General features: G+C 44.9%; 1 protein-coding gene across 1 annotated transcript; it reads left to right on the plus strand.

The window, feature by feature from the left end:
* The first annotated feature begins 393 nt into the window (after positions 1-393).
* On the plus strand, positions 394-14,341 carry c2cd3 (C2 domain containing 3 centriole elongation regulator). Its single transcript, XM_076145960.1, has 32 exons — positions 394-621; positions 1,027-1,296; positions 1,379-1,536; positions 2,129-2,265; positions 2,370-2,530; positions 2,622-2,781; positions 2,859-3,002; positions 3,112-3,256; positions 3,357-3,454; positions 3,569-3,754; positions 3,852-3,967; positions 4,063-4,181; positions 4,460-4,591; positions 4,677-5,138; positions 5,249-5,400; positions 5,658-5,898; positions 6,032-6,215; positions 6,306-6,489; positions 6,626-6,792; positions 6,893-7,028; positions 7,183-7,451; positions 7,617-7,697; positions 7,792-8,400; positions 8,488-8,856; positions 8,946-9,078; positions 9,181-9,245; positions 9,330-9,561; positions 9,669-9,821; positions 9,896-10,008; positions 10,481-11,345; positions 11,982-12,090; positions 13,442-14,341. Exons 1-32 carry the CDS (start codon positions 573-575, stop codon positions 13,577-13,579), a joined length of 6,537 nt encoding a protein of 2,178 aa, XP_076002075.1. The 5' UTR covers positions 394-572; the 3' UTR covers positions 13,580-14,341.
* The last annotated feature ends 68 nt before the right edge of the window (positions 14,342-14,409 follow it).

Genomic DNA, 14,409 nt, shown 5'->3' on the forward strand with positions numbered 1-14,409 from the left:
TGAAGTGATTTTGCCATTCTCTTTTATTTTCCTTTTGAAAATAATATCTCACATTTAAATCAGACATTATATCAATTACATTCTGTATTGCAGTTTTTACTTGTGTTTTTTAAATTTTATTGCATCTTTACGGAATTATTTTGATTAAACGATTGTTTTATTCACATTGGTAGCGCTTGAAATGCAGTAATGGTGGTGCCTTTGTATATAAACAATAAAACTTCATAAATAATAATCTGTATCTGAAGTTTTCCGGCAGTACCTTCAGCCTGAATATCCGCGCCTCTCCGGAAGAGGGACCGAAAACTCAATTTCCCAGAATGCATCGGTGAACGTGGCGGTTACGGAGGCGCGACAAAAGTTGCCGTCGTTGCCCAGAAACGGTCACGGCACAGCAGTGAATGCGCGCGCGGCTCAAACTGTCTTGTAAATATGGCGTCATTTAACAACGAGCGCATACTATGATGACATCGTAACTAAAGCCGTAATGCGTATTTTGGGACGTAATACACCATGTACACTAAAGTGTTCAACCACTGCTTGCGGATGAAACAATTTAACCGATCAGAGGGATGAAGAACAGAAGTCTGAAGACCAAATCTGGAGGCAGCAGAGTCAAAGGTAGTGTTGGCTAACATGCTAACAAGCTACAAACAAGAGTCGCTAAGTTGCTGTCAAGCCAACATAAACCTGTTTGTTTTAAATAATCTCAGAATAGACTATATATGTCAACACTTAATCGTTTTGTACTAATAAAACACCAAATATATACTAAATAAATACACAGAAGTTATTTGCCGTCGTTGTTGATCAGTACCGGATGTTGTTCCCCTTGTTGTCTTTGAGAGATTGCCATGTTTTGTAGGTTAAAGAATTTATTGCGGCTTTTTGTCAGCCAACATATTTTGTAGGCCTATAAAGTGTGTTATTTGCAGCAACAGAGGTACAGTGTGCCTTGTGCGTACCTTAGACCATTCACCATTAACTATTTCCCTTGTTTGTGCCTTGATATTGAACACTTTGCAGTCCCCAGTGATGTGTCCCCCTCCACTAGCCTCCCTCCTCTGGTTGAAGGCCAGCTGCAGTGCTTCCTGCGGGTGACAGTAAGCAGGGTGATATGGACCGCGCACAAGCCCCCGTCTCCAACCTTCGTCAGGCTACGATGGTGGGGGGAGTCGTCGAATGGGACACACTTTTTCCCACGGGATGGATCACAGGGGGTACAGAAGACCGTCAAGACCACAGCTCGCTTCTGCATCCGCTGCTGTCCAAAGCAGTTCACCTCGTATCTTAAAGGTAAACGTAAAAAGGATTAAATATGTTTGCTTTGCTCATCAATGCTTTTCAAAATTCTGACAAATCCATCCTCTATTAACAGATATGGATGCTTTGGTGCTGGAAGTTCTGACGAAATCGGATCATTTACCGATTGCGTGCGCTCAGGTTCCTGGCGTGTGCCACCTCTCGCCCGTCCATCCCATTTGTGGGTTTTACACTTTGGTGTCACCGACGTCTGAAAAGCTTGGAGAGATACAAGTGAGTAGATAATTCATATTTAAATGCCAAGTACTTCATCATAACGGTGATACACTTACCAATCTCAGTAAGAGTCAAGATTTGGTCAGTGGCTGGTGTCTCCACTTCAAATTACATTTATTTGTGTTCTCTATATGCAATCATGAATCACTCATAATATTAAAATGGATACATTACCTGACAGGGACCTGCTGCCTGACAAAGGGAAGTGAAGCTCATCATTTCTGTCATTGTGCAGCTTCTTGCCTACAGTGAGACTCTGTGACATCATTCATTATGTCCTCAACAACTCTGACATCATTCATTATGTCCTCAACAACTTTGTCATCACTCATTATGTCCTCAACAGCAATGCACCATTCTAGATGTCATTATGAGGGTGCTAGGGTCGTTCCATTCATGTCTCCAAACCCTACTATGAGAGAGAGAGAGAGAGAGAGATGCTCTATAAATTGGTTGCCAATTTTATGTAAATGAAATGAAAAGTCTCCCTGTAAATGCCAGACTCCTGAACAATGTTCTTGGCAAGTTTGGAGGCTGTAGATGGTGTACTAATGCAATAAATTACATTTCTAATCTTGTTTTATCCTAGGTTTCTCTTGCTTTTGAGCCCTTGGCTGAATGCAGCTCAGTTTCCACCACAGACGCCAGCAGAGAAGCTCCACGGCTCACCACACAGACCGGGCCCTCGCAATCCAGAACGCCCTCAGCCGGCAGTAACGCACCAAGGTGCAGAGAATAAGCCTGTGCCTTGTTGTTATAGGACATAACATTAAGTATTACTTCTAAATCTGATCTCAGTGATCACCTTGCATGTTTTGACATCATTACAGAGGGAGAGATCATTTGTATTTCCAAAGTGCCCAGAAAGACACCGGCAGGGAAGAGTCACCAGAGAAGCAGAGGCCCACAACAAATCGATCTCAGAAGAATCCAGCAGCTGCAAATCCATCAACTCAGGAACCTTGTCACACCGTCCATGATCTCCTCTCAGGTTGGATTCATCATAACTGCTCATGAGATTTACTAAACCACAGAGGCATGAAAAAGAGGCATCAGATTTATCACATTTTCTCTTATGTCAGTGATTTCAGAGCGTGGGAGCAAGCTTAAAGACGCAATTGTGACATCATCCTTAAACTGTGAGGTTGACTCTGCCACGACTCTGAAAGAGAACCGTCTCCCTCTTCCAAAGGACAGCATCCTGCCTCCTTCCAAGTGTTTCCAGAAAGAAATAGTGGAACTGTAAATAGGCAATGTTTTATAAAAATCTTATAAACACTTCCAGTGTGATGACTGTTAAGGGTCTGCTGTCTCTCCAGGCCATCTCTTCCGCTCTCTTGGACCTTGCTTCAAAATATCCTGCATGCTGATTCAAGCCGCAAGCCCCCTGATGATGCTGCTGCAGCCTCAGACTGTGTTGGCCTGGATGTGGAAAACATAGCTGCGGATCTGCTCCTCGGCAGGTAGCTGTGCCTGTGTGCCCTAAATTTGAAATTGTGAAAACCATAAAACCTTCTGCTTTCTAAAATGATTATTTTTACTCTTTTTATCCCTTTCATGTTTAAAATTCAGCTTAAACACATCTGTGCTTCTCTGGGAGGGAGATGGATCCTTGCCCGAATCTCTGTCTGGGCATAGCAGTGTGTGTGAGGATAGTGATCTTGATGACCCGCAGTATGATCAGAGCCTACTGGAAAATTTGTTCTACAAAACTACTGTGAGTAGATGCTTTACTGAGGATTCAAAGAGAGACAGATTAATGTAACAGTTACTTTGAAGAGGTTTTAAGTCATATTGATATGTTATGGCTCTTGCAGATGTCAGATATCCGACCAGATGACACTGAGGTGGAGGTTGAAAGTAAACAATCCTCTGACAAACAGCTGACACAATCTGGACTCCAGCTAAGTGAAAAGTAAGTTATCCTCAAATGTGGGTTAGTCAGTACCTGTATCTGATCCAACACTGTAATGTCCTTTGTCCAGACAAAACATTCCCTGTACATTTAATATATTGTGATTGTGTCTAGCCCGCCTTTAGAGCCGGAGCAGTCTCGAGGTGTTGATCCTCCTGTGAGTATAGAGAAGCTGACTACGATGCGACTGGCAAGAGTGACCATCGACTCGCTGTCTGTACATACAGACAGCGTAAACACCACACCAAGAAAGAGCTTGAGTAAAGGGAAACCTCCAAGAACCATATTAAGCAAGAAATGGTAAGCAAAACATTGCACTTTATTTTATTTTTATTCAAACAAAATCCATTGCCTTTGTTGTTAACAGTAGCCTGTGATTTCTGTGTTTCTTCTTCAGCTTTTATTTTGTTGAGTATGTGTTCCCTGTGGCTTCCACTTCCCGTCGCCACAGTCTCACTAAAGTTCCAGATAGAGAAGTGACCCGAGCCGTTTCCTGTAAAGTCACAGGAGGAGGTATAACCAGTTAAATATGCAGACTCGTGCTTTTTTTTCTGTCCCAGAATAAGGTTTGTGAAGGTATCTGACATGCTCTCATCTGTGTATTGAAGTGGTGAAGTTCCAGCAGCACAACGTGTTTCCTGTACACCTCAATAGCACAACAGTTAAACTCTGGTGGGGGACTGACCTGATTTTCAAGATTTATTCACGGAAAACCGACCAAAAGAAGGTAAGTGGAGTACACAAAGGTTCTAAGTGTCACAACATCAAAAAGCCATCATTTCCTGTCTGATGGGTCCCAGTGTGTAACCCAGCATGTAACCATTGACCAGCATTTGATAAGTGTGTCGTTTCCTTGATTTTAGTGTTTTAAAGTTCTGTGGCAGTAAATATCGTCTAAATGCAGTTTACAGTTTCTAAATCAATTGCTACACCCATTAGAACAAAACTGTTTATGCTCTGAAAGGGTCAAACTGCTATTGATAACCCTGAACTCTCCTCTTGCAGCCTCTTCTCATTGGTGAGGCAACTCATCCACTGCGCTGTCTGCTGGAGAGCAAGCAGCTGAGTCACTCTCTTGTTTTGACTGTTCAGAGTGTAGAAGGGATCTGTGAGACCCAGCAGATTGGCCCTCTCAAGGTAATACATTCTAGCTGAGCATTTGTATTTTCAAGCCCATTATTTGTTACCCTTTGTTGTTGTCTTAAAGGAACTTTGTTTCCAGGTGTCAGTAGAACTTGCTGCAGACAGCAAGAGTTTCTCCTCTGAAAGAAACAAGAGCAGAGAAGCTTCCAGTGTGACATTTCCCTCGCATATCACAAGCAGTCCACATGGAGAGCCCAGCCGTATATCTCAACATGTTCAGACTGGCACAGAGGAATTGGCAGCTGCTTCAACAGCAGACCCCAGGCTGGATGTTTGCAGCTCCCTGCAGGCCTCCATAGGATCCTCACCACCTTCTCCAGGCGTCCACACGTTCCCTCAAACATCTTGGCAGCAGGTGGTGGAGGAGGACCCTGAAGTCCTCCTGCATTCTTTGCTCATGGTGCCAGATGGAAAGAACTTCCACTGTGGGCCCATGGAGGCTCCAAATGTGTATTTGAACTGTAAACTCTTTTGGCCTGATGAGCAGGCGAGGTCTGTGGTCAGCTGGGGTCAGGCAAACCCTGCTTTCAACTTTGTTCAGGTTAGCCTGAAGACATTCATTGAAAATTTTAAATTTTGACATGGCTGCTAAGAATGAAAACGTGTCATTGTTTTATTGATGAGCGCACCTTTTTTCTTCTTTTGTCAAAGGTTACTCCTGTGATCTTAACTGTTAAACTGTTGGAGAGGATGAAGAATAACGTGATAGTAATCGAGGTTTGGCAGAAAACACGACTCTCGGGGCAAGATCAACTCCTTGGACTTGCTAAATTGCCTCTGCACCAATTCTATTTGTCATTCAGGTATGTTGTGTCATGTTTAGTAAACATTCTCATCTGTATAACAACCACGGTAACCGGCCATGACATTAGTGCTCAGATTTGATGCAGTTAATAACCTAACCTCTAGGGGGAGCTATAATCACAACCATAACGTTTTGTTTTACACTTTCTTCATGTGAATTGATGTATGTGAAGTCTCAATGATGTGTGTGTATGAAGCTATATGTATGTGTGTGTCTTTGGCTACTGCTGAATATCCATTTATTTATCCTCTCCAGAGATCCAAAGATCGCTCACCTCCTTCTCCAGGCGCAGTTCCCTGTTCTAGGGGTGGATTGCTACGTGCCAGTTATTGATGTGTTCTCAGGGTGTAAGGGAAACCTTAGGGTTATTTTAGCCATGGGTCGATCAGAGCAAATACATGCCCTGCAGCGTGTCAGGGGTGAAGAGTGTGACCGCTCGCCTCACCTTGTGAGACCGGCCCATCTGCTTGATCACCAGCATCATTCACAGGCAAAGGTAAGTGTGGCGTATCGCAACCCCACACTCACAGCATTTTGCTCTCGTCTTCTTTGTTTCCCAGAATACGAAAATAATAGCTGTTGTCTGTAAGTCCCTTTCACCTGCTTCCTCCATTTTTTCTGTCCCTCAGGTCAGCACGGCACATAAAGAGCTCATGACAGAGCATGTGTTCTTGATAACAGTGGAAAAGGTCAGGGGGCTGACACCACTGCAGTCCACAGTTTGGGCTGAGGCTGACTGCTACGTCCAGTACACCTTTCCCTATCAGCAAGGCAACTCTGCTGCAGAGCTGGACCACAGCCTCATAGAGAGTAGTAAGGCCATTTAAGGGGATACAACCTTTCACTCAACACTTAAAGTTTTGTTTGCATTCATTCTTCTAAATGTCTTCTCATCTCTCACAGCTGTAAACCTGAAGGCATTTCGTACCATCACTACTCTCTGCGTTCCTGACCCAGTGTTCAACCACAATGATACCCATGTGCTTTTGGCTCCGGAGGGAGTGCCTGTCCAGAGGCTGCTTCTCAGCTCCCTTTCAGGTCAAGGCCTGGCTGGAGGAGGGGGCGTTCAGTTTGAAGTATGGTGCAGGTGTGTGTTTACCTTCCAGCTAAATGGATGACTGGGCTTGATTGACTTCATCACTTCCTGTGTCGCTAACATCCCATGACACCTCTACATAATGATTTTCCATGTTCCATATTGACGATTTACTATTGCTTTGCAGATATTACTATCCAAATGTCCGAGATCAGGTTGTGGCCAAAGGAATGCTTCCACTATCCAAACTGTGCGCCATGGTAACCATGCAGAGAGAGAAAGTCAGTGAGGCTCAAATGTTCTGCCTGCCCCTGGTTCCTTGGACAGAGAGTCACAGAAAACCACAGCCCTCTGGTACACACACACACACACACACATACACATGAACAAAGGAACATAAACGGTATAAAACTTAAAGCGTCTTTGATGTTGGGACTATTCTGTATTGTTGTAGGCCTGCTGGATGTGTGCATTCAATACAAACGTCGGCCTTTGAGACCTGAAGGACATCCTGGCAGAGGGGCTGCCTCTCGGGTTGTGACACTCATGGTTCAAGTGCACAGAGCCTCTGGTCTACAAGCAGCAGCGAGGTACATCACTCCACCTGTCCTCTTTGATTTGGGTTCATGCTTGTTTGGAAAGCTTTTTCTTGCTGGCCTAATAATGGCCTAACTACTTTGTTACTTTAACTAATGTTGTTGGTGTTATTACTGCTTGAATGCCACACATGTCCATTTGTTGTAGACTCCTGTCAGAGCAGGATGAGAGGTTCCAGTATTATGCTGCTGTGGGAGTGAATGCATACGTTACGGTCCAGCTCTCCCTTTTGCCTGAGCGGGAGAGGAGAAGCACCCGCACCGTTGCCAGGACCTTCTGCCCTGACTTTGACTACCACATGGAGGTGCCCTGTGATCTGCTGGTACACAGGAGCAGTGGAGAAACCTGCAGCCTGGCTGAGCAGCTGGAGGAGGCCTCAGCTCTCTTTACCATCTGGAACAGAGACAGTCGCAAAGGTCTGCAGTTTAAGTTTAGACTCTGTGATTGCAATCTGTAATAGTGATACAGTTTGCCCCCTTTTAAAACATTTCCTCTTTTGTCTCTAGTTTTAAAGATCAAGTTATGTGCCAAAATGTATATTGGTTTGTATTCTTATGTTTCTTTTGTATTATTTGTTGCAGCAATACACACACCAAAGTACAAGGATGTGAAGCTGGGTGCAGTGAAGATTCCCCTGGTTGATCTCATTCATAAAGCTAGAGGTGTGTTGCACTCTTAGCCACTGCTTGATCTGAGGTTTGACGTCACACATTCATCATACACACACTCACTGTTTTCCTTCTCCAAACATAACAGGTATTTGGGGCTGGTTTGGTGTGTATGCAGCTCAGGACACACATCCATCTCATGACCTCTTGGTTGGAGGTCTGAATGTTTCAGTGAATTTTTCCCATCACTCAGAGAGGGAAAGAGTCATTAAAGCTGCTGAAGGCTTGGCCTGGGAAATGACACAGAGTGGCTATGAAAGGCTGGAGGATGAAGAAGTCTGGGAAGAGAGCACAAAGACATCGTCTCTGACTTTTGCCATGCCTAGAGCATGGATACCTGTCCACTGCTTGCTTCTACCAGGCCAAACTGAGCTTCAACGTTCCACTTACTGCTACTTCAGGTACAAGTTCTACGACCAAGAGGCCTTCTGCTCTCAGTTGAAACACCCCACTGTGGAGGATGGAAGGGAGGAAGGCCAGGCCACAGTGAGTTTCCAAGGTACTACGACTGTGAAGCTTAAGAGCACCCAGCCCTTGATGTGGTATCTTCGAGAAGAAAGGTTGGAGGTCCAGGTCTGGGTCACATTTCGAAAGGATAAGATACTGAGGCCTCATGACATGGACCGCCTGGTGGGCTCAGCATTTGTTGATCTGGCTTCTCTTGCCAAGAAACCAAAGCAGAAGCTGATTGTCAGTGGTACGGAATTATTAATTACTCATAAATGAATTGAATTGATGCTTTTTGACTGGTTGTGAGTTTAATCAAATCTTTGTGGTTGGACAGGAGTGTACCCATTGTTCAGACGCTCAGCAGCAGACCTACGTGGGGCCGCCCTCAGAGTGCACATCACCTTGACCACAGGTCACATCCCTGCGGTGGTCTCTACTGGAGTTGGCAGCCAGATGGACAGTGACAGCCAGGAGGAGCTCTCATCAGAAGAGGAGGAAACAATAGATGGAAGCCCCCCAGCCGACGCACCCACAAAATTAGCAAGCACACCAAGCAAACCCCAGAACAAATCCCCAACTCCAGACATTGCCTCCAGACTTGACACTCCAGACATTGCCGCTTTGCCGCCCACTGAAATCAGCCTGGATGAGACTTTCCCTGCGAGTGTGACAGTGGACAGGACTATGCACCTGGATCTGAAAGGTGAGCACACGGTCTGGACTTTTTCCCTCATTCTTTTCTCCATTTTCTATATCGTACCTGTAATATGTGTGTCATCTTTCTCTTGTCAGGCTGTCCACTAGCTGAGCTCAGTGGAGTGACACCGTGCTGCTGTGTTTCCTACGCCACCGCTGACTCCACGGTCTCCACACCTGTAATAGCAAACACTGACAGTCCTGTTTGGAACCATTATCACGAGTGCAGGTTGGCACATATCATAGACATTAGCTACAATCTCACAAAGAAACAGTTAGTAGATTAGTAAAGAGAAAGATTATTTATGAGTCTGATGTTTTGTAATTACAGGCTTTCAAAGCATCTACTGCTCGACCCTCAACAGCCTCTCGTGTTCGAAGTCTGGCACAAAGGAGGTACAGTCAGTGTGATCCCCCGTATTATGTGTTCATTCATCGGTTAGATATGTTTCTTACGTCTGTTTTGTTTTTCACCCGTAGAGATCCAGAGAGTGATTGGATTTGCCTCAATAGGTCTGTCCCCGCTGACCTATGGGTTCCCCTCAGTGTGCGGTTGGTACAACATCACAGACCTCAGCGGCCAGTGTCACGGCCAGCTCAAAGTGTCAATCACCCCCCTGAAGAGCCTAGAAGACCTCAGGGAACAGAGGAAAGCTGTGATTCCAAAGAGCAACTTCCCCTCTCACATCAGCCGCTATCCCCAGCAGAAGAGGTTTTTAGCCTTTCGTCATTTACGCATTTCTATTTGGGCGTCATTTTAAAACGAATGCCAACATCCTGACATTAACTTGTACATAATAATCTTTTCCTCCGTCACAGGTCCAGTGAGAGTGACCACATGGAAAACGTGCGTCTGTATCATCAGAGTTTGCAGGAGCAGGTGGCGGCTCAGTGTGTGCGTAGCAGCAGCAGCAGCAGCAGGAGTGTCGGCGATCTCAATCCTTCCAGCTCAGCGCTCTTCTCAGCACTCAGGTATTCAAGACTAAAGACTGAAAACTTATTTGGTATAGTTTTATGTATTTATGTGTCATTCTTGTACTTTTCAGGAAGAATCTAAGCGAGCTGGACAACATACACAGATACTTCAGCCATAAGATTTCAGCTGATCAAGAACGCAACAGCAGGGAGGAGGAACAGCAGGACTCAGAGACAGATACAGGTCAGCTGCTTATCAAGTCCAACCGGAGTGCACATGCGTGTTATTGCTGATACGGTCAGAAAGGACACTTCTCTTTAAAGGGTTGTGTTTCTAGGTAACTTCACTTGGCATGAGTTCAGGTTTCTGTCACAAGCTGTCGAGTTGTTATTGGAGACATGTTGGAACACATTTCTGACCTCAGCAGCTTCAGCATAGACGGCTCAAAGAGAGAGTTTGTCATATTCTGCCAACAAATTATTGCTGAAAATTATTGTGAATGAGTGAAGTTTTTTAATTTGAAAATGTGATGTGGAACGTGTTTCAACTTCTGTAGCTCAGTTGAAGTTAAATGCTGTTATTGAAAGAATCTTGCACACAAGAAAGAATAAAACACCGGAGATACATGAAGTAACCAACTGTATTATAAAACAAAATGTGTGTGTCGCCTCAAGAGCAAAGTCACTAAGGCCCCTCTGCTGTCTTCTTCATTTAGGTCTATTTGGACGCCACTGGGAAACAACAGTCTCCAACTCTCTCAGAGGCTCAACACCTCCCCCTGCTGGAAACAACAACTCTCTGATTTTCATCGACATGCCCAGTTCGCCCAGAGCTTCAGAAGTTCTTCCAGAGGATGCGTCTCCTCTGTCCTCGCCACCGCTCAGGACGCCAGAGAACCACACAGATTCAGAAGAGGAGGAGGAGGACGACGACAGCGGCAACGGCAACGGCCTACACCAGGCAGCTCTGCTGTCCGAGGATGAGAACTATGAAGGAGAAGAAAAAGAGAGCGATGAAACGGAGTGCAAAAGAGTCAGTGAAGTGGATGGTGGCCAAGAAGAAGACTATGAAGAAGATGATGATGAAGACCAAGATTATGAGAAGGTTGTGGTGGAGCCGAGGCATCTAAATGAGGTCACTTCTTTAACAGACAGAACCAGTCCCTGGACCAGCATCATGTCAGACCCTGACCTGGTTTCTCTGGAGAGCCTGGAGGTGCCAGAGGAGCCTGAACCAAACCAGGAGGAAGAGATGAGGACAGAGTTCACCTCACAGACTGATGATGTCATCACAGAGCTCAGCCCCAGCAGGAAACACAACAATACCACACCAGAGAGATGTGAATGCCATCACTCTGATCACTCTGATCACTCTGATCACTCTGTTGTATCGCAAGACACAGACACAGACACAGATGATGAAGCGACACAGCAGCCTGGAGATGAAGGCCAAGCAAACGAGCCTGACGGCGCTGTAGAGGAGCCAAGTGACATCAGAGCCTCACCAGCCCCGTGCCATGCCTCAGAGGTGACTCATGCTGCTTCACCATTCTCTCCAAGTCTAGAGGCGAGCCCACAACCGTATCCTTGATCACTTCTTCTTGTTTTTGTCTTGTTTTGTCACATCACTTGCTTATTATACAGACAAGCTCACTGTAGCTGCTAAGGAACATGCATGCTGTACAGACACCTGTAATGAACATTGAACAGATATGTTGTTCAATAGCAGACGAACCATTGAAACACTTCAGAAGCCAAATATAAACATAATTATACCTTTCAACACAACGCTGCCTTATGTAAAGTAAAGTCACCACTGACACAACACTCCTCCGCCAATGTCAACAAAAGCTGAGCATTATCAGCAGAGGTGTAGGGTGCTGTTAGACTGTACGAGGTCACTGCTGGACAGGTTGAGCAATCGTGTTTGTGTCTGATCCTGAAAGACGAGACGAGCCTGAGAATGTAAGACAACATTTTGCTCTGATGAAGAAGTTATGTTGTCAGACGTGTTTGTAAGAACATCTCAAAAACATTTAGAAGATTTCAGTATATCGGGTTACGCCATGTGACAGGAGCAGGTGACTGAACCAGTTTCAACAAAACACCGAGTAAGAGAGAGACTGATGGCAGAGGAGGCATACGTCAGTTTGTCTACGCCATTTTGTCTTTGCAGTACATCTGTGATCCTATCGTTTCTTAACATTCTACCTTGAGCTCCGTTTCCGTGGAGCTCCTCAACTTGTTCCTTCCCTCTCACCACCTGGAAGCGTCTATGAGAGCCATTCGCTTAGCGCCTTCTTTCTCCCAGGCCTCCCCTGACCCGGTGAGTATTCACCCCCCTCCCCAGTCTGGAATTCACACTCGCTCCCTCTCCACCTTATGTTCCACTTCCCTCTCTCACAGAATGCCTTTGTGTGACGTGGACACTTTGATTTACAGCATTTTTACGAGGAAGCTCTTAAAGTGATTCCTTGCTTCTATTTATTCCTCAGATAGTTTAATAAGATAGGAATAGGAGGCATAAAGAAGGCAGCTAAGTAGAGGGACACTGTGTTCCAACTGAAGTGTTAACTAAGTCATTTGTGCAGCACAGAAAAGGGGAGGCTCAGTCATTATGTAAGCTGCTTTGGAACTTTTCAAGTGGTTGGCAGCTCTGCATACATATGATTGTGGTATTTCTTAGCTCATCGCTCATTAGCAGTCCAGTTCAGTCAGCGTGTGTGTGTGTACACTGTCACTGGGCTAAAGGTGATGGTTAATTGCTTGGTGGTGGCGGCGGCTTTTGTAAAGGAGTTGAACAGTGGAATTCAGTCTGAGGTGATGATTTATAATATGGTGTACCTTCAGTATTAACCCTGACAATGCTGGTGTTTCTCCCTGCACACTGACTAATGGCTCTGTTTTAGAAATGATGAATTAATGATGAATTAAACATTTGGAATGCAGCATTATAACCATATAAGGCTTGACATGTCCAAGCACCCACCGTTAGCTGATCCAGACCTGCAACAACAGAGGGGAGGGGTCAGAAAATAAATTGAATTGAAGCTTGTTGATATTAAGCAGAATCAAAGCAGCACTGTACATTAGGCGGTGTCCGGCTCAGGGACGAGGAGTCGGCTGCAGCGATGCAAAGATTTGCTGTCATCGCAGGCTTAGAGGCTCGAGTGTCATGTGTCATGAAGACAACAACGCTTCCTGTGAGTGTGCGGCAGTTAGACGGGAGCTGAATGTGACGGGGGGCCTGTATGTGGGAGCTCCTTATCAACCGGCTCCAGCTGGTTACTCGGGCTGCTTATGTCATACGTTCCGGGGGACTGACACGTGCCGGACCTGTTCTCAAGGTCCGCAATGAATGTACATATTTATATCCATTATGTCTAAACCTTACACAAACAAAGGCTTGCTCTGTGTGTGTGACTCGTTCACTCCCACATTCCTCCACTCCACGGTCCTCTGGGACGGGATGGGAGCTCAGGCTACGCTCACTTGTGTTTGCATCAGACCTGACGTCACGTTGCCCATACAAAACCTGACCAAGCATTTATTACTGCCATCTTTTAGTTTGTGATGTTCTGGGCCATGACATCATCAGTAAGGTGTTGAGAAATTTCTTCTGAGATCCAGATATTGAATACATTATCTGCATTTATGTTTTGTTTTTATCTTTCTAGGGCCCCAGCCTCCCAGGACGCAGCGTTGTCCATCAGCGAGGTCGTCGCCAGCGGCCCAGCTTGTCCCCGGTGTCTCTGAAGAGAGAGACGGCCAGGATAGCACAGATATTTGCAGGTCGGCCCAATGAGGATCGATAATTTTGGTTTAATATGATCTCACACAGTTGTTTACTTCTTTAAATCCAAAACATGAAACAGTAATGTGAATGTAAATTTAATGTAACATTTTGTATTTTTGTAAATAAATATTAACTATGTATTTTACAGTGAATGTTTAATGTGTTTATATACGTACAGCACTCAGCTATGTTTGTTTATTTACTATTGGCTGTGAAGAGAAAACCTGCAGAATCCACATCTTGTCTGATTTAACTCCTTCAGATCTGATTTATATTTGCCTGTACTTTTAAACCCAAAATCAACAAAATACAGACATGTTCCTGCAAATGTTAATTCCTAATTGAATTCTTTGGCTGCTTTGTAGTTGTTTTGCTCTTCTGTGTGTGTCTGTGTGTGTGTCTGTGGTCCATGATCTACATGCCAGAACCTTGAGGGAAAGATTGTGCCGGTCGATCGGAAATCAGGTAAACCCAGAAACTCCCCTGCAGGTCTGATCCTGTCAGTGACACACACATGCTGTAAGGGTTTGTTCTTTCCATTTGTTTATCCTTTCTATCATGTTCCATGCAGTATGTGCCTGAAAAATATTGTTGATACCTTTTATAGCTTATAGGAAAGCTTATTGATATTATAAAGTACTCACTCAGCTGCTTTATGGAACTGCCTATCACAGAAAACGTGGAGACAAAGAATTTCAATTTGAAGGCTACATGCACACAAAGTAAAGGTGAAACAATTAAGATAAGGGGCAGAATGTGTCTTAAGTTTACCCTCATGTTAATGCTTAATGTTGAAGCCCACAGCAGTTCTGACCCATGGGCCGCGATCCAGCAGTTCTGACCCATGGG

The sequence above is a fragment of the Genypterus blacodes genome, unplaced genomic scaffold (genome assembly GCF_046128005.1).
Source record: "Genypterus blacodes isolate CSIRO-AG114 ecotype Tasmania unplaced genomic scaffold, CSIRO-AGI_Gbla_v1 ptg000032l_1, whole genome shotgun sequence".
Taxonomy (NCBI): Eukaryota; Metazoa; Chordata; class Actinopteri; order Ophidiiformes; family Ophidiidae; genus Genypterus; species Genypterus blacodes.